Genomic DNA, 19,624 nt, shown 5'->3' with positions numbered 1-19,624 from the left:
ATTTCAGAAGTCACGCAGCGCGGGCAAAATATGGCCCACAGACCAGATGTGGCCTGCCAGGTTGTTCTTTCTGGCCCGCAGAGCCCCTAGGTCCCTAAAAATTTAGAAAATTAATATTTATCTGCTCCTGGCTGCCTATTATGTGGCCCTTGATGGCTTGTCAAAGCTCAATAAGCGGCCCTCCACCCGAAATAATTGCCTGCCCCCGAGTTACAGGCTTGATGCATATTGTTGGCTGAAGTTCTTTGCTCTTTAAGTCAAAGTCCATGTTGATCATAATGGGTTCTCTTGGCATTAAAATTAATGGAAAAATCACCCATCTTAAGTAAATTATAACATGATTTGTTCTGAATATTTTTTTCTAGTTTGAAAACCTTGCAAGTATACTGAAACTGCCTGGCAAAAGGACTTTTAACAACATGGACAAAGAATTCTTAGAAAAAAGGAAAAAAGATCTAAATGCATATTTGCAGGTAAATCTTAATAACCTGGTTTTGAAGGTTTTCTTTTTTCCTTTGTGTTAAGGGTATCTGTAAGTTAACTTTTTCACCATGCAGTATTCAGAAATCTCAACAAAGGCATATGTGCTGGTATTTTGAATCTTAAGAAAAATCTTGCTTTGTTCCAAATAACTGTTGTAAATCCTGAATTTTAACTTGATTTAAGCCCAGTAGTCAGATTCTATGTAGATGCAGTAATTTACTTGAGGGATAGGTGGAGGGGAGAGATGCTCAGTTTTATAATATAACTATATCCTGTTATATAATACATGAGACTGGAGTAGCCTAAATAAAGGGAAGTGAATTACTTCAACATACCTTTTTAATATAACATAAGAACAATCATCTTTTATTCTGAGTAGTAAGCTTACTTTACTTTTTTCCCTATTAGTTTAATATTGTTCATTTTCCTCACTTCCATTATAACATTTGGGCGTAGTAACATTTCAGTTGAGATAAATACTAGGATATCTGAGTCTTCTCATTTAAGGCAAAATCACTAAACTGTCTAGTTTTTTCCGTTATCTGTTGCTAAATTTGGATATCTCCTTTCCGAGCAATTTGCTGTTGAACTGGTCTCCGTACCGTTTAACACTTGAGTACACTAGTTCAGGGGTTGGTAACCTATGGCCCATGGAGCCAAAAAATCTGGTCTCTGGAGCTAGGGCTTTGGTTGGATGCTTTGCCCATGCCAGACCACACTGCAGGCAGTGGGGGAAGGGGAGGCTCTGCCTGTGCTGGACCACGCTGTGCGGGGCAGCAAATAACAGCGACAGTGGCCAGTTTCTAGGACCAACCCAAGCTGGGCCATTTTGGCTTGCTGCCAGAAAACAATATTAACCTCTGCACTAGTTGACTTGATAGCTTAGTGCCATTTGGAAGTTTTTTTGTGTCCCAGTAAAATTGTAAAAAGGCTAAAAATAAGCAAAACATGCAATCTAACAGCTTTGTTTTGGCCAGATCCTTTTTTTGTGATAGATGGAAGAAAAAATATGGCACCCTCCTTTTTAATATTTTTAGTAAGTGTGGACTACAAGAAGATTGCAGCGAATTTTAGTAACAGTTTCTGCATATTCACAAAAGATATACCTTTCTTATGGAATTAATTATGCTTGATGGTGAAGAAGGGTCTTGCTTCATCCTTTATTTCAAGGTTTGCCTTGTCCACTGTTTAAAAAATAAACTAACTTATTTTCACAGATGCTGCATACTCTTTGTAATTGAATACAATATTCTGTGTTTTGTCATGAAATTGAACATTTTCCTTGTACTATGGTGGTTGTATTTTTAGGAAAAGTGGCTCAACTTACTATTCATCTCTTACTACTTAGCTGCTGTTAAATCCTGAAATGATGAAAGCTTCTCCAGCTCTGGCTCATTACGTATATGACTTCCTGGAGAATAAAGCCTACAGCAAAGGAAAAGGAGATTTTGCTCGGAAGGTAAGAATGACATCTAGGGTGCTTATATACATGCTCCCAGGTGTTTTAATTAAAATATTATAGCAGTGTCAAATGTCTAAGCCCCTGCAGTATTAAAAATGCCCACTGAGGTGCTTTAACTACAGGTCATTGAATGAGCTTAACCAAAACTTGTCAAATAAGTTTTAATTAAAGCATCCTGCAGCCATTTTTTAAGCGTATGGGGGGCTTAATACATGTGATGCTGCAGTGTTTTAGAGTGCCTCTCTGGGAACTGCTTTAATTAAAATGTCTACCTCTCGCCCTTGAGCATGTGTATAGGCACCCCTAAAGACCAAAAAGGATTTAGTGAGGCATTTGGTATCATGACTTGTTGAATTAATTCAGTATATCAGTAACTGATACCTGACATAAACCACAGTCTGCTATATTTGCAAACAATTTTCAGTTTGAATTGTATTAGTAATGTGCTAGGTGAAATGGCAACAGTATTTCAGGAAATGACAGCATAGGATTAAGAATTATTTTCACAGAATATTTATTTGTACATAAAGAACACCAGTGGGTATGGAATGTGCTATGTTTATGTGATGCAAGAATCTATTTCTGTTGATGATGAGTTACCTTCTTGTGAAAGAAATCAGTGACTCTGGACTCCACACCTATGTTGAATTCTACAGGATTCTACTATGATGATGGTCACACTCCAGCATATCCTTTTATAAGGCTGTTAACATTACTTCACATTTTAAGCCATCAATGATCAGAATGAGCATCCAAATTTTGAAATTTGGAAATCAAAGCTGTGTATCTTCATAGTAACGCTGTCAGAATTCACAATTGTGTGCAAGAATTGGGTATCTTCAAGTGGGATTTTTTTGCTCAGTTACCCATTTTTATGCAGGTAGATCCTTTTATAAACTTAGGTCCTTGTTATTCCCAAGCTTCCACTGACTTGTATGGCTCACATCTTAAACTGTTCATTTAAGTAATTTTAATTTTTGTTTCAACTAAAGACCTGAATTGACAACTCTGTAGCTGACTACAAAAAATACCTTCAGTTAATTCAGAGCTGTGTAATAGTTAACAATAGCTGTTTTTCTTTCTAAATTTTATTTGGATCCTTTATAACCGCCTTTCATGTCTTTGGGCTGGTGTTTCTTACAGGGTACTCAAAGTATGCATTTAAAAAATGAGCAGAACAATTGCATTCTCTAGAAAATAGCGAACTAAAAAACAATACATGTGTAATACTGACCATGTTAGGTGTAAAAATAGGACTGTAGGGCCATTTTAGACTAAATATAGTTCAGGAAGAAGATGGAGAGAACAATGGAGGACTGCTTCTAGAAGAAGGAAGTCTGGCAGAGAAGAGAGAGGTGTACCAGAAATGGAAAAATGTCTGTCCAAGCTAGCATTATGAACAAAGGTGTAAATAAGAGCAGAGAAAGGACAGTACATAAGGGATTAAACTGGTGTAGTCTGTTTTATTAGAAACATTAGGGAACTGTGAGTGAAACTAACTGCATTCAGTAGGGAACTTCAGCTCTTGAAGCAGTATTTTTACAAGTTGCCAAAATCATGTAATTGGAGAAAATATTTTTGTGTGTATTAAGCTTACTTGGTGCAAAAAAAGTATCAAGAACTAATGTAGAATGCCAAAAATTGTAGTATATGCCTTATAGACCAATAATTCTACCAATATCTTGTTCAATACTTGCTCTCTGTTTATAGTATAATAACAGTTTCCCACTGGAAGTTTGTGCATGTAAAGAATAAGAACAATCTTCAGGATTTATTTTTATCCACTAAGTTCTGAAGCAGAGCTCTGAACTCCTTTCAGTAAAACGATAACTAATTGCAAGAGGTGAAATCCCTTACACTGTGGTTAGGATAACTCATTCATTTTTTGTCCAAATTGAATTTTGTTTCCAGTATTGTTGAAAACATGAAGTTAAAATGTTGGCCATCTACTGTCTCCATGGGACTTTCATATTCTAAATGAGAGTTGTACTGTACAATTAGTTGGCTCTCTTGAATAGTATGACTTCAGACTGAGAGTTGTACTGGTGTCATACTAAGGTTTTCCCCTTCAGATGGACACATTCGTAAACCCACTGCGTAACTCTATGAGAAATATGTCAAATGCTGTCAAGTCGCTCCCCGATAGCCTGGCAGAGGGAGTGACTAAAATGTCGGACAACATGGGCAGGATGTCAGAAAGGTTGGGACAAGACCTAAAGCAATCTTTTTTCAAGGTAAGATTTATATCTAAAAGCGTACTTTTAAAACCTATATATTGACTAGAAGAAACTTGGTATGGAAACATGTAAATTACAAAAGAAGCAGTGTAAGAGCTAACTAATTTTACAGGCAGGGTCAGTTGGATATGGTACAAAAACCACCTTTTTGCTAGCTAGCATTTGTCCTATCATTGTATTCTTCCCAAATCTTACCAGTTGATCTTTGGACATTTCTGTCTTTTTTTTTTTTTTTTTTTTTTTTCCTTGACCTTAACCACAGTAATCTAACAGATATTCAAGTTGGAGAGAAGGAGTAAATGCTCTTTCTATACCAAAGCCAGTTTGTTTCAGCCCTATGGAGCAGCTCTGTATAATTCAATAGGGATTGAGCCAATAAGGCCTCCTAGACTGTTTTTAATAGGATTCTACAGAAAGTACTTTTAAAACCCTGTGGCATTTGATAGAGAAGTGTTCTGTATCTTAGAATAAATAGCCTGTTAAAATCCGTAGTCACTGTCAGAGATCATTCCCTATTAAATTCAATACCATGACTTAAAAATAATTAAAATAATGTTTCTCTGCAGAGCATTTTCATACCAATAAGTAGTTGCACCTGTATTGCTTTTAGTGGAATAACTTTAATTCCAGGTCCTCAAATAAATTTGCCTTTAGAACAGAGCTCTTAACTCAGTTTTCAGTTGATCTATCATTACTAACCTACTCCTGCTCTCACATCTGATCTAGCATTCCTAAAATGAACACACTAAGAGTACAAAAAAGTAAGAGGTAAACTTACTTTCATACATTTTACTTTTAGTCTTCCACCTCCCCCTGCGCACATGTTGGGCACACATGCTTCTTTGCAGCTAAAACTGACATTTTTTCCAGGCAAGGATTCTTGCACAGTCATGTCCTCAAAGTACCTAGTACATTTGACTCACCTGTAGATATAACTATATAGCAGAAGTAAGAGGAAATGAGCAGGAAAAGGGGAAGGGTTAGTCCAACATATGTATTATCTTTTATTCGTAAGGCTGGTTGCAGACATTAAAAAAAACAAAAAAATCTCAAAACCCCCAAACAATGGTGCTTTACTTATAACTCCATGCGCTCCTGTGCCAAGCCCAACACACTCCCAGAAGAGGCAGTACGTTAGTTGAACCTGGCTCACCCAATTCCTATATAGATTGGGAGCTTTTATCTAATAGTTGATTGAATCAGCTATTGGATAAAAGTGCCAAATAGCCCTGCTGAAGCATCTGATCTATACAGATGCTGTGGAACCCAATCAAAACAATGCACTGCTGCTTCTGGTAAAGCAGTGTTTTAAATGTCTGCAGGCAGCCTAAGGAACTAAGTGAGGCGAATATCAGTAGGTTACCTGTTGCGCAAAATAGCATCTGCAGTATGCTCAGCGACAGTTTTGGGTATGAGCTGAGGTCAGGAAAATTATACTTGCTCAGTGTTTGCTATATAATAGTGGCTTTTCAGTTTCTGCTGAAATACCGGTCCTTATTTGAGAAGATTCGGAACTAAACAGACTGCTTGTTTCTCCCTTCTAAATCTTATGTTTATTTTTAGCTTGAGGGTATTTATATAGCTTTTGTATCTGTGTTGGGAGTAGGGATGTAGGGGGAGGATGTGTAATTAGGGATTTAGAGGGGGGATAGCTGAAAATATGTATGTATTAGAAAGTTCAAGACATTCTAACATTATAAAACATTATACATGCTTGTATTGGAAAAGAAATTTTAAAATTGGTTCTTACTCTTCTACTTGTGGCTTTCTTGGATCATTTAATTTCCCATCACCTAATCATGGGTTTTTTTGCAATCAGGTGCCTCCTTTATTTCAGAAACCTGATTCAGATTCGGAACACTGCCGGGTTGGTGCACAACTTGATGATAATGTGAGTCTGACTTGATTTTTCAAGTGTATATTATTCTAACTGTTAAAATGACATGCTTTTTTATAGTAAACTATTTGCCAGCTATTGTAAATTGTTTTTATTAATGAGATTATGCCAAAGGGAGAATTGTAAATATTTTTCTAAAATGCATCTAACATACATCATTCCAAAATGTTTAGAGGCTATATTAATACTAAGCAGCTTACTTACTGTTATAGTGAATGATTTACCTGCTACCAGTGCTTTCAGCTTTCCTACTATCATATGAGAGAGTATCATTAGCATTTTGATAAACATTGAATTGAGACGATTCGTTGTTCTAGCAGACATCAGTATAGTTGATCAAAGATAAATATTTAATAAAAGGTTATTGCTTCAGAACTTTTTCAGACTTTAAGTATATAGATGCTGAAATACATAAAGGAAAATATTAGAAATGTGATAGTGAAGTTTAAAATGCTAAGCTCTTGATGTTCTCAATAAGCTATGGTATTTTTCCCACTATTTTGATTGAAACACTGATCATATGTGAAACACAGTTGAAAAAAATCTTTTATCTTTAACTAGGACAGAAGGACCATAAGATTATTAGTGATTATATGCAGATTTGTCATGGTCATAAATCTGCACCTGTTCTACAGTTCACATTTTTATTTGTCACATCAAAGCATTCCAGTTTGTCTTCCTGTGCATAACTGCTACCATGACTATGGTAAATGCCTTTTTTGCTCAAGTAACATAAGCTTTTGATTCTTTTTGTTTTGCATGTTCATCTGATACAGTTTTATATTTGACATTCTTATACTAGTAGACTTACATTTTTCTCAGTTGGAGCAAATTAATATTATACAGGTAGAGTATATATAATGTGACTTTGCAAATATGATGTTGACCTGGTTGCAATTAGTTAAAGATACTAAGAGCCTGAATTTTTGGGGTATTATGCAGTTGTTCAACTTCTTGAAAGAAGTATTAGCATTGACTTTTTAGTCTCAAATTTAATGTTTAGTGTAGGACTTCACAATTTTGAATTGTGTATCATTTAAAGACAGTAAAAAAGGGCCATAGGGACTAAGCACTATCTGATCTTAACGCACATCCAGGAAACTTGTAGTAAAGTATTAAATGAAGTAGTTTGCCATATTTGTTGTCATTGTAAAGGGTTGCTATTGTAAGGGAGGCTTAATGGGCTTCATATCATTAATTAAATTGTAAACTGGCCAACAGGTTAAAAACAGATGCCTTATCTTAAATTCTTTAAACGTTTATCAAAGGCATGTAGATATGGGGTTTTCAAAAATGTAAACCACCAAGTTGTCAGTGGGCATTTGAAAACTTAGCTGCTAACTTAAACTGACTAAATAGAATCAGATTTTCTTCTTTAAGCAATCCCTATGGACTGAGATGTCAAATTTGTGTGAACTGGGCACCTAAATCCCATGTGCTTCTTAGTTGGAGGTTTGCTGTTTTTCACAGTCTTGAGTTTAGTTTGTGTGTGTGCAAATTTTGCTCTTGGCTGCATAACTTTGCTGACAGTGAAGACCTTAGCAACTTTGCTGATGAGTGGAGGGACACAGATATATCTAAGAAAAAAATTGTCTCTGCAGGTATTGATTAGTTACTAAGGGAGGCTAACTTATGTATCAACTGCGGTGCTAAGAGGAATAAAATGTAGTATTTGCATATTCCTGTTTAGTCACTTCAGGGTAGTGCCACAGCGGAAGGTTTTTTATTATTCTCAAAATTTGAAGTTCTTTTACATTAGTCTGGGGAGATAAATCAGTCTAAGTTGGAGGTTTGCTAAGGGCTGATTGGATGCATGTACAATTCGGTTAATGATACTAATTGACAATAATCCAAGGTATTGGGTTAATATTACAATTATTTTTTAATACCAGAATAGGAATGTGCCAGAAACAAGTTGGCTGACTTCATTTTTGTTGCAACTGTTTTAGACAAGTTGTGAGATTATGTCAATATTTTTGTGTGAAAAATTACACATTTGACTGACAGACATGCTCTGAAAACTTGTATTTGGCACATGTAAGCTACTACATTTGGATAATGCAACCTATAAACGACCCTGTAAGGGAACACTTTAGGATTTCAGATTTTAACCATTACATTTATTCCTTCTACAGTTGTAAGCAACAATGTAAGATAGAAGTCAAGCTTAATGAATATAAATACAGTATAGCCTCATAAATCCAGTATGCTCAGGACTGAGCACCTGCCGGAAATTTGAAAATTCCGTATTTTTGAAACCAGAGCCGTGGCCGGTCATAGGGGGAGGGCAGGGGAGTAGCAGTGGCTGCACACAGAGCAGCAGTGCGGGGTGGTACATGTCAACGGCAACCATCGCATGCAGGCTTCCTCCTCTGCTGCTCCAGGAGCGGCCATCACTTCCCCTCTGCTTAGATTCTCGGATTTTTGGTATCCGGATTTATGAGGTTATACTGTATTTAAAAAATAATGGTCTACAAATTGCATTATGCAAATCATTCAATCTAGAAATATACGGAATCATTTGAAAACTCCCGACACATTGTTTCCTTGCTATTTTTGGGGTGCCATTCACTTCCATCCAGGCATTTATTACGTTTTGAGCTAAACTGTTTTCATTCGATAAAATGCATCAGGAGCAGAGAGGCCATATCCCATGCCACTGCCTCCAAGGAATGCCTACTGTGATGCCTTCCAACAAAGATGCTTCTCTTTTGGTAGTTTTGTAGCTGCTGTGCCGGTCAAATAGGATCATGTAGAGTGACTTTGACATTGTAAAAGAGGAGAATAGGATCTGGGTCAGGGTTTGTAGAACCCCCAAGCACCTGGAAAGTTGCTTCTGTATTAGACTAGGAACTCAGGCAATAAAAACTTGGTTTTTGCAGCAATTCAGGACTAGTATGTCATGGGGCGTTTTCCATTCAGAGCTACTGTTACTGCTGCTGTTGTGCTTAAATAAAAAAGAACTTGAATAAAATAATATTTAGGCTTCCTCCTATCACTTCTTTAAAGCACTGTTGCTACCTTTTAAGAGGAGCATAAGAAACTACTCCAGTTGCTAGCTGCCAGGTTCTGACTGGTTTTGTGGCGATGCAGCAGGTCTTTCTCCATGCCTAACTTTTTAAAGTCTAAACAAATCTTTTTTTTTTTTTTTTAATCTTCCCAGCATTCGGTCACTTGTGGTATGTATCAGACCGGAGCAAACTTGAAAATGTTGACTTTTTTTCAAAAGATGGTGTATTTTAAACAATAGTAGAAGTGAGTGCTGCCCTTCAATAATTATTGGTACTGATATAATTGCTTGAGTTCGAATATAGATTTACTCTTTTCTTTTTTTCTTTCTGCTTTATTTCTTTCCCCTTATGACTAGGTGGATGACAATATTCCTCTAAGAATAATGTTGCTGCTTATGGATGAAGTCTTTGACTTAAAGGAGAGAAATCAGTGGTTAAGAAGAAATATTAAAAACCTACTTCAGCAGCTGATTAGAGCAACATATGGAGACACAATCAATAAGTACAGTGTTTTATTTCTGCTCAGTTTCTTTATTTAACTTTGGGTCATGTAAAGAAGAAAATCAATTTGATCAGTGAAGTATATTTGTTTACACTCTTGAAAATGCAAGCTCACAAATGCAGCACAACTCGGTGTATTCTTTCAAAGTAATTATCTCTGTTTATGAAGATGGAGTAAGAAGGACCATCTTAAAAATTATTATGCAATACATAATGTAACTTGTTTAAACATTAAATGTGTCTAATTGCAAGCCAGGTAAGGGATTTCTGAAATGGAATATGTTCTAGTAAATGTTAATATACAGAGTTTACACTTTAGAAAACAAATTTTAATATGAGCATTATCGCAACTTCTGTAAGATTAACAAGTACATTATAATAAGTAAATTATATTTTACTACTTGCACTGCTACCAGTTAAGCTGCAGGATGATCCTGAAGCTAAGGCACTATCATCACCAATATAGTTCTGTGTGATAAGTACAACATAGAATTGTTTTCTGCTTCAGTGTTTTAAATAGTTTGAATTATGTAAATTATTTTCTTAGAAGTTACATCAGCTATCATTATTTTCAAAAGGTCATAATTATAGAGACGCATGCAGATTAGTTTAATACTTATTCAGTCTTTTGTAAGAGGAGAAAGCACTATTGTAATATCCTTATTCACTCTGCTAATAATATTTGATCAAATGAGTACCAAGTCAACCTACCAGAATGCAGGAGGCAAGGAATTTTATATGAAAAATCAATTTTGCTCACCCTCCTCAGTCTGGAAGCAAATCTATACCCCTCCCCAGACTTTGCCTCTAATACTGTTACTTCTAAAATGTATACAAAATAAACAGGATAAAGAACAGTAAAAAGGAGTCTCTTATGCTAGACTTGATTACACCAGACACTAGATTCTGTCACTTGAAGTAACCTCCACAATTCTGAGTTGCATCACATGAGTGAGGGAATGGTTTCCTAACCTCATAGGATTCAAGGTTTAGGCTACAGGTCTACCTTATTGAAAATGAACTCACTTTTTGACTGTCATCACCTTGGAGCTCTGTGTGCCAGGTGGCTTCAACTATATTACTAGCATGCACATGCACAGTAAGACCACTTCAGTGCCTTTGACACAGCCATTCTCCCTAGGACCTATCGTTATGTGGATTTGCCCTTTTACATTCCACACTTGTGTTGGAGTGCTCTTCAGTTTGGTCCATATTTGTAATCCTAGTGACAGTTTCTACAGGGGCTTCCTAACTATACATCAAGCTATGTATGAGTCTAGTTTATGGGCTGTTGCTGCTGTTCATGCTCAGACACCCTGCTCTTGCTTTCCCTATAAGGCCCCATAGTTCCATCCGATTCTCCAAGATGGAATTTGTTGTTAATGTACCTTTAACTGCTTAATCATGAGCTCTCGTGATAGTTTTAGCACCAACTAGATTACTACTGATCTCTTATCTGGCCACTGTGCTTATTTTGCAAGGGCCAAACAGTTACCTGTGCTTCAGATGCTGAAAGCTCTGTCTATCCCTAACCCAACTGTCAGAATTTCTAGCCTTTACAAAAAAAAAAAAGTGGCATGGAAATGTAGTACTGTATTTTCAGTATGGAAAACTGAAAGTAAGGAGCATAGGATTGCATGTGTTTGGTGTGCATGTGCACACACAATGTTATTGATCTTCATTTACTTCAAACTTGCTATACTTGAAGCTGCACCTGGTACTTCAGTATGCTCCAGAAATCTAGCCACCCAGTTCACTTTATTAGAGTGATTGCTTTATCTATACTTTAAGCAGAAGGCCACACTAAACAGGTGAGGAGTTTTTAAATCCTTGCTAGAAAGGTATCTTGACACTTTATTTTTTTTTTTTTTTTTAATATTAAGGTGCCAGGTACTCTTTTTCCAATATGTCTGTGATCTTAGTCAGGAAATCAGGCAGCGGAAATCTCTTCCATCATTACTTGGTGCAGACCATCTGATTGGTCTGGTTCTGCAGATACTTGGGTTTACTATCATACTGTAGTGAAACACATCCCCCCTGCCAGTTTTAAAATGTGATTCTTTTTTTCCTCAGTAAAGTGGTCCTTTAATTTATGCATGGATTTGGGGGGAAATGCAAGTACTTGAAGTAGTGTTTGGTTCTTGATCCATGTATCTTTCTTGTAAAAGGAGGCCAGAACTTTTGTCTACTTTATATCCTACCTCCTTTCAAAATATAGTAATAGAAAGATCTTTTTTGAAGCACACAGCTGATGTATATACTTCAAGGTTTTTGACAAGTTAAGCCTTTTTTTACTCTGAGAGGAAAATAGGAAAAACTTACAGCAAGCTATCAAATGCTAGCCTGGGTTGTAGTCTTTGGCCTACTGCATCACTTTCCTGTTTATGTTGGTAAAAGTACTGAACTTCAGAAGAACCCTAAAGAGAGAAGGCAGGAAGAAATATAGTGAAGGTCTGAGAATTAACACTTGGCTTACCTTTGTGATAGTTTCATGGAATGCACTTATTGGGGGACAAGGAAAAGAGCTTTTTTGTCAAATATTTTTTCAAGTCTTAATTACACTGAAGTACCATTTACTTATACTGTGCTCTGCTCTCCTTTCCCTTCCTTTAATAGTTAAATGAGGGGTCGCTGACTTACATTGTTTAATTTTTTTTTAGAAAAATAGTTGAACATGTCGACTGGATGACCTCTTCTGAGCAAGTAGCAGATTCAGTTAAGCGCTTCAGGTAAGCCACTTGTTTTAGTAGCCTTAATTCAAGTCTGTAACAGCCATGTCTGTCAGTTAAAACGTAATGATGCTGTCCCCTCCTCAGCATGAAGTGCAGCTAAATATTTTAAGATTTCAGTGCCCATGCAAGCAGAGGGACTTGAACTTTGCTCCAGGAGCTTGCTAATAATATTCAAACTTCCTTTTGTTGGCTAGAGAAACCTTGCACTATATCTGTATCGCTTAAAACACTGTCCTTGAAAGTCTCAAACAAATGTTGCTGTTACAAGAATAGTATGAATTCTTCAGAAACATGTATTTGTCATTTGCAAGACTGCTTGTTTTACAAAAACGAAAAACAGCAACCCTGGATGTGAATATTTCATCAGAGGAAATAAGTGCTTAAAGGTACAAAGTTGGTACTGCATAAATCCAGTAACAAAGGGTCTGTGACATTTCATCCCTGGTTTCTGGATATTCTCTCATTCTGTATAGATGCAAATCTCTGAACAGGGCTCTGTTGTAGAGATTTTGTCTCGCTGAGTTTTTGTTTTTCTGTAGAGAATAACTACCCTGATTGTGATGTTTTATTCATGGCCAAGGTCAGAACAGATCTAACTGGTTTATCAGCAGTTTGCACATGAATGATGAGATTCAGTATGAACCCCTTTGTAAAAAGTTAAATATCTTTAAAAGAAAATAATTTATAAATAAGCTGCATCTTCTAATTATGACTTTCCTCTATGTAACAGAGTGCCTATGACTTATACATAAATTAAAGACAAATTAGTAAAGGCCATAGCAAAGTATTTAACTTAAGAATTTTAGTTCCAAAGATGACCTAAAAATTTAAATGTTTAGCTTTTCTTTTTAACAATATCAAAAGGGGAGTGTGCTTGTTCACTCGATTTCAAAGCTGACTACTTAGATGACTTTCTTCAGGTTTTTTTTTTTTCTACTGAGTTGATCAGTTTTAATAAGACTGAAAGTGGTTGTGTTCTCCTAACTTTATGGAGGTGAGCTCCTCCAGGAATTTGTTCAGGTCAAAAGCAAAAACAGCACCATCCAGTGCAGGATGTTTTGAACCAGTCATGCACTTGTTTCTTACTCTGAGCATATTTGAACCCTACAGCCTTTTTAAAGAAATAGATTTACTGGTGTAAAGTATAAATAAGTTACTTGCAACTAAATAACTTCAACTAGATGGAGAAGGGAAGGGATGTGTTTCTCCCCAAAATATTTGTAATTGACTCATTACTGGAAAATAGTACGAGAAGGAATTTCGTCTTTAAATTAAATGGTAAGCAAGGATTTTCTTATGCTATGCGTTCTGAAATCTCATCATTATAAGTAGATACGATTCTTGCCTAATCATCCAGTTAACCTACGAAGGCATTTTGTTTGCTTACTTTATACTATTTAAGTCAGTATTACAGAATACTGATTCTTTTTACAAGAACTGGGATTTTTGATTTATTTGAAGCGGTTTGTATTTGTTACAGAGATGCCTTTTGGCCCAATGGCATTTTAGCAGAAACTGTTCCATGCAGAGATAAAGCTATTAGAATGCGAACAAGAGTAGCAGGGAAAACTAAACTACTGGAAGTAATGCCAGGTAAGCAAGTTTTTAGAATTTAAGCAAGATGTAGCATTACCAGTATAACACTTGAAGATGTTTCCTTGCTTGGTGGTTTTCTTGTTTGTTTGATTTGCAGCTGGAGACTTCTAGCTGGGTGTAACAACCTTTATTAAAGAAGTAAAGGGAACCGAAGCATTAAATAGCAAATGTATAAATGAATAACTGTTTAAGGCAGTAGTCTAACTGAATATTTTAATATTTGTAGCGTAGTCTGGAGGTTGTGATTGCTATTTTTCCTTAAAGCGATTTACATCTAGTTTATCTGAGACTTAAAGTTACTTAAGTATATATGCAGTATATCTGGTAGAGGACAGGGCAGGTTTACACCTTTTTAGATGGTAACTGGCTCAGGCATGAGCTTTCAAAGGCAGCAACCTACTTCTATCAAATATGTATTATCTGAAGCTTGTACCTGTCTGAACCAGTCAGGTACAGTGTAGGACATGTTGGACCTTTGAGACTAATACAGCTATCCACCTGTGTAGGTACAAAAACCTAAGAAAATATAAGAGCATTATTTCACATAAATATGACACACAGTTCAAGTCACATCCATGTGACAATAGGGAAAATTTTTCTTGGTGTTCCTCTGAAATTCTAGATGCCCTAACTTATTCCTTTTTAAAAACCTTTTCATGAGTAGAGAGAGGTAGTTAACTGTTAGTCTGAAGTCGGGCAGAAGGCAGGGCTGGGTGACACCTTAGACTATTTGGTTCAGAGACGCAAACTTTCATAGGTAACAGCCTACATCATCAGATTCTGAAGTAGGCTGTCACCTGTAGAGCTTAGACTCCAAATAAGTTAATATCTAAGGTGCTGCCCCTGCCTTCTGCCTGCAATCCCTTCCAATAAGAGCTTGTACTAGTACCTTTGGTTAATGCTTATTTTCTATTCAGTTAAATGTTTTATATAATTCTTTTTTAGATGAACTGAAGCACATCATAGGTGCTGAGACGACACGGAAAGGCATACTCCGAGTCTTTGAAATGTTTCAGCACACCCAACTAAATAAGAGAATGGTATATGTGTTTCTAGAGGGCTTCCTAGAAACCTTATTTCCACAATATAAAATCCGTGAGCTCTTCAACAAACTGCATTCACACTCAAAGCAGATGGAGAAATACAAGCAGAGACTACAGTTTCCTCAAGCGCCTTCCTTACAGAAAAGGTGACACTCCAAACTAAGCTGGTGTCTGTTTGTCCAGGACTACTGACTTGGGCAGGTTCTCTGGGGCTTAAAACTCACATGCTGTTATTTCTGCACCAGTCTTAGTGTCACATAGTTTATTAATGTATCCATAAGACCTGTGGATCTTCTCATTCTCACCTTTTAATACAACCACTACTGCAAGGAGTTTGTCTTAAATGATTTGGTGCGTCTTCATGCAACATTGAGAAGAGTACTGACCCATTACGTAAGAATATTGGTTCCTTCCGTTCCTGATTGAATCGGTGATTGCCAGCAATGAAAAGTGCCAGACTATTTGAGGATTAAGTAAAGCACAACGACAGTAATGTTGGAAGATTTGGCTAGTTTGGCACCGGGAGATTTGTGCAATGTTTGAAAATTTCATGTGGTTTGTTTTCCATTGATTGAGGCTTTATTGCTGTTGATCAATATACCTGTAAAGGCTGAGCTAACAAGAAAAAGTATCCATGGAATAGCTGGTTCTGGAAAAATTAAATTGCAGTATGTCCCAAAACGTATATTTAATTGAGTACAGGCTGAGAGCTTTTATACCACAACTAATTTCACTGCTGTATTTTGAAAAAGAAATTTAGCATTAGATCTTGTTTGGGTTGGTTCAGTGGTGTAAGGCAGAGGTGCAGTAGAAATAGTTTGTTTTGATGATTTTATAACTTTAAGGGCCCTATTCTGCTCTTCAGGCACATGACATCTTGCATGCAGTCTAAATTGGAACGGGGCATACATTTTTCCTTCAAATTGTGCAATTGGTATATTTTTGGGGGGGCATTTCAAGCAAGGTGGCTATAGCAGGAGAGGGCTACATGTTCCAAACAGGGTAGACACCACATTAAAAGATAAATTTGCACTAACAAGCAACTTATACACAGTTCTCATAGTAAAATATAAAATTATTTTTAAAAACCCATTATATTGTATTTCATTTAAAATTGCCCTAGTTTTAAGTATATAAACCTCACATAGAAAAATGCCAGAATTATTTTGGTTCCTCACTTGCACAAAATTATTCTAGACTTCATTAAACAGTCATGCAAGCCTTTGGAAATTTACTGAATATCACAGTGTATATATGAAAATAAAAGTACAATTACAATATTTTTTTAAACAATCTTTTTTTATTTTTTGCATAATGTAAAATTTTAATAAATAAGCTGTTCTACACTGAGGCCCCAAATCTATCCCTTAATGTCCATAAAAAAATTAATACGTATGCAAGACTAAAGTGATTGATCATATTCGTTTGGCCATAGTATACCTTGGAGTTCTCATTCTCTCTTTTTTTTGGACTCCTCATATGTTTTCAGCACCACTACAGAAGACAGTAAAAGGTAACCCTATCTAATTCATCATATAGAATTTTTTTAATGGAACAGTGTAAACATTAAACATAACTTAAGCTATTAAATGGATTACTCCTCTTACTGATTGGCACCTACATGGGAACAGTAGATGATGATCTCCCTTACCTGGGGTGGGGGAGAAAGGAGGACTTCTGTAGGAGCATAGTAACGGGAGTAACTTGTATCCTGATGGGAACAATAGGTGATCACCTTATGAAACAAGTGGGAAGGAGGAAGGGAAGAATCAAGAAGCCCCCTCATGGGGGTCTGATCATATTGGCTGAAATCTCGATGTTTTTTTTCTTCTTGGATTCCATTCATACAGTTGAAGCCCTTCCTACAATTAGGTCTTTCTTCATACTATTTAGTGAACATAATATATTGGGTATTGTTAACATTGTCCTACAGAATGCATGTGCTCATGTGCACTTGTTTTTCTTTGCAGAACTACATACTGTATATTAAATCCCTTCCTCACTGGGTTCCAGGCAACTAGGTAGCAAGGTAGAAAAATAACCCCCTCTTACTCAGGTTCTAAAGAGGCATGGTAATTAAATGCTGTTGAAATTTCCCATTTATACTAGAACTTGAGAAAATTGTTAATCTACATGGCCATATCTGAAATTCCTGTTGCTTGTGTAGAAGTCTAAACTTCTTCCCTGTGTCAGTATGCCCCAGCATATTTGATACTTAATAGAATTCCATGCAGCGTTTGTGCTTAGCAGTTCATATACTATACTAGCTATTGGGAAGGTTGAATGTGCAAATCATTTTTTTTTTTTTTTTAAATCCTAAAAAATATGACCATACCACATATACAATTTGGTTTGGGTTTTGTTCCTTAAATAGCTTAAATTTCATGCATTATACTTCAGAGCCAGGAAGATAAGATGTTAATCTATGAAGTCTGTGGTGCTTTTACCTACTGTCACCGTATTAGGCTTCAGGAAGAACAAGTCATGCTCAAATTTTAGGGTTTTTTAAAACTATATGCATCTAAAATCTTCAGGCACATGGTTTATCAATCTTTGTCTAAAGGCATTATGCCCAGTGAATTTATTGTCTATAAGCAGTTCAGGTTTTTTAGTATTTAATTTCAGAATGAGTTTTCTTAACTTATTGATGCCTGTAGGCCAGACCCATCAAAGGTTAATATTTTGTTTAACAAATTGTGTGTATGTGCTATTATTTACATAGTTTATATGTTGATGCATCAGCCCTGTCAAGCCATGTTGTCTGTAATCCCTGTAAAGCCCCCACAATTGAATGTTAAAATACAGCGCTTGGCTGACTGGGTGCATCTCCTGTCATTTGGGTGCTGTGACTAGTTGCTGAAAATAATTGTGCCATTGTCCAACAAATGCACTTGTTTTAGCCTTAATTCTTTTAAAGAGAAAACAAGCAGTTGAACATTTTTTCATTTGGTTCATCCTCAAGCTTGTGCTGCTGGTGTTTGCTAGAGCTAAACAGTTAATTTTAAGTGCTACCAGAATGTGTACCAAATTTTAAAAAAATAAAAATATATAAATTCCACAACCTAAATTTTAATTTTGTGCAATATTTTTCATTTAACGCATGTGTATTTGAATAACTATAAAATAAATGAATTTTTAATATTTTGAGATCTAGGTTAAACTGTTGTCTTAACCCAACAACTTGCATTCTGTTGTTGCATCAGTTTATTTAAGGACTTGTTTTAAAAGTCTTGTTTGTCACTCCTTATAAATTCTCTTGTTCTCAGTGATCTTTGCTCAGCTGAGCATGGCTCATACTACAAGAGAAAATCTAAAGAGCACATCTTATGAATATAGCTGTTATAAATGACTTGTGCATATCATTGTACAGTAAGTGTCAACTGTGTGCCTAATTGTTCTATTGATACTTCACCCCCTTTCTTTAACAAAGAATGAATATGAATGAGAATGTTATGGTCATTTTTACTGAACGGAAAAGAACTCTAAATTTTTATTTGGGGTTTGCATTATGTTCTGTCCAATAGAAAAGCTGAAAACTATTACACTAATAAAGTATTAACAGTATTTTTGTGAGTCTGTAATAGCTTTTTATTCTCAAATCACATCTGTTGAATACGACATCACAAGACAGGACTGAAATCACTACAGATCAATATTGTTGTTGGAGCTGGGCAAATTATTTAATCTATAACATATTTCCAGAAAAAAATAAAAATGAAGATTTGGCAACACTTAGGCATTTGACAGATTTGTTTTGGACTTTTGCTAGATTTTAATTTTTTTTAAATGTTTTAATTAATTTTTGCCTTTAATTTTTTGGTAGTTAAACTCTTGTATTTTGACATGTTTGAAATGAAACATCTTTAGTTTGGAACTGAAAACTACTTTGGAACTAATTTTCATTAAAAAACTCTTTAGTTTCATTTTTAATTTAAAACTGAGGTATTAAAATCCCAAGTTAGGACCTTTTCAGGTTGGATTGGTGTTTAACCCAAAAAAATCATTTTTTGACTTGTTGGGGAACTGGAAAAATGCACATTTGTGCAGCTTTCAGTATTACCTACTTAGTAGGAGTTCAGTTTGCAAATATCATAAGAATTCCCACTATTTTTACCCAAGATAGTACTGTAGAAACCTTCAAAACATTTGTGTGAGTTTTTTTAATATAATCCACTTCAGAGTCATGATGCACAGGTTTAGATCTGCACCTGCATTTTAAGAGAAAAGGAATAAAGCTGTATTAGATACAAATAACAGTAGACCATTCCCAAACGACTGTTACTTTGTGGAGGGGGGAAGGAGGGGAGAATCATTACCCTTCAGGTTTCTTTTTTCCTCCCTTGGGTTTATTTTCACAGCAGCTGGGTCTGCCGTGGAAGCGCAGTTGTTACCCTTGATATATATATATTCCAGCTGTTTCACATTCATCATAAAGATGTCCTGAGATCTTTGAGCCACAGAGATGTCATTTGTTTGACCCCGTGGTAAAATGTTTACTGTGCTGTTTTCACCTAATTTATACTCTTGTTATAGTCTATACGCACATTTCATCAGTTCACTGACCATTCATATTCATGCTTGTCTTTTCACACTACTGATTCCAAGACTAACTTCATAGCAAGGCATCAGAATTGATTAAACTTGCCCTCTAAATAGTTACCT

General features: G+C 35.9%; 1 protein-coding gene across 7 annotated transcripts in view; it reads left to right on the top strand.

Moving 5' to 3' along the window:
• Positions 1 to 19,624, top strand: part of SNX13 (sorting nexin 13) — a 148,930-nt gene that overhangs the window by 71,345 nt on the left and 57,961 nt on the right. For 5 of the 7 annotated variants that reach the window (XM_025198238.1, XM_025198236.1, XM_025198234.1 and 2 more), the window contains exons 18-25: positions 366 to 473; positions 1,832 to 1,942; positions 4,018 to 4,179; positions 6,002 to 6,073; positions 9,447 to 9,592; positions 12,252 to 12,320; positions 13,804 to 13,916; positions 14,865 to 18,526. In XM_025198238.1, coding sequence (XP_025054023.1) covers positions 366 to 473; positions 1,832 to 1,942; positions 4,018 to 4,179; positions 6,002 to 6,073; positions 9,447 to 9,592; positions 12,252 to 12,320; positions 13,804 to 13,916; positions 14,865 to 15,112 — 1,029 coding nt within the window. In that variant the 3' untranslated portion in view covers positions 15,113 to 18,526. Of the gene's footprint in view, positions 1 to 365; positions 474 to 1,831; positions 1,943 to 4,017; positions 4,180 to 6,001; positions 6,074 to 9,446; positions 9,593 to 12,251; positions 12,321 to 13,803; positions 13,917 to 14,864; positions 18,527 to 19,624 lie in introns of those variants that run through there. The other 2 variants (XM_025198235.1, XM_025198237.1) reach the window with 2 other exon arrangements.

Source organism: Alligator sinensis, unplaced genomic scaffold, assembly GCF_000455745.1.
Source record: "Alligator sinensis unplaced genomic scaffold, ASM45574v1 scaffold123_2, whole genome shotgun sequence".
Classification (NCBI taxonomy): domain Eukaryota; kingdom Metazoa; phylum Chordata; order Crocodylia; family Alligatoridae; genus Alligator; species Alligator sinensis.
This window is presented reverse-complemented; position numbering and strand designations above follow the sequence as displayed.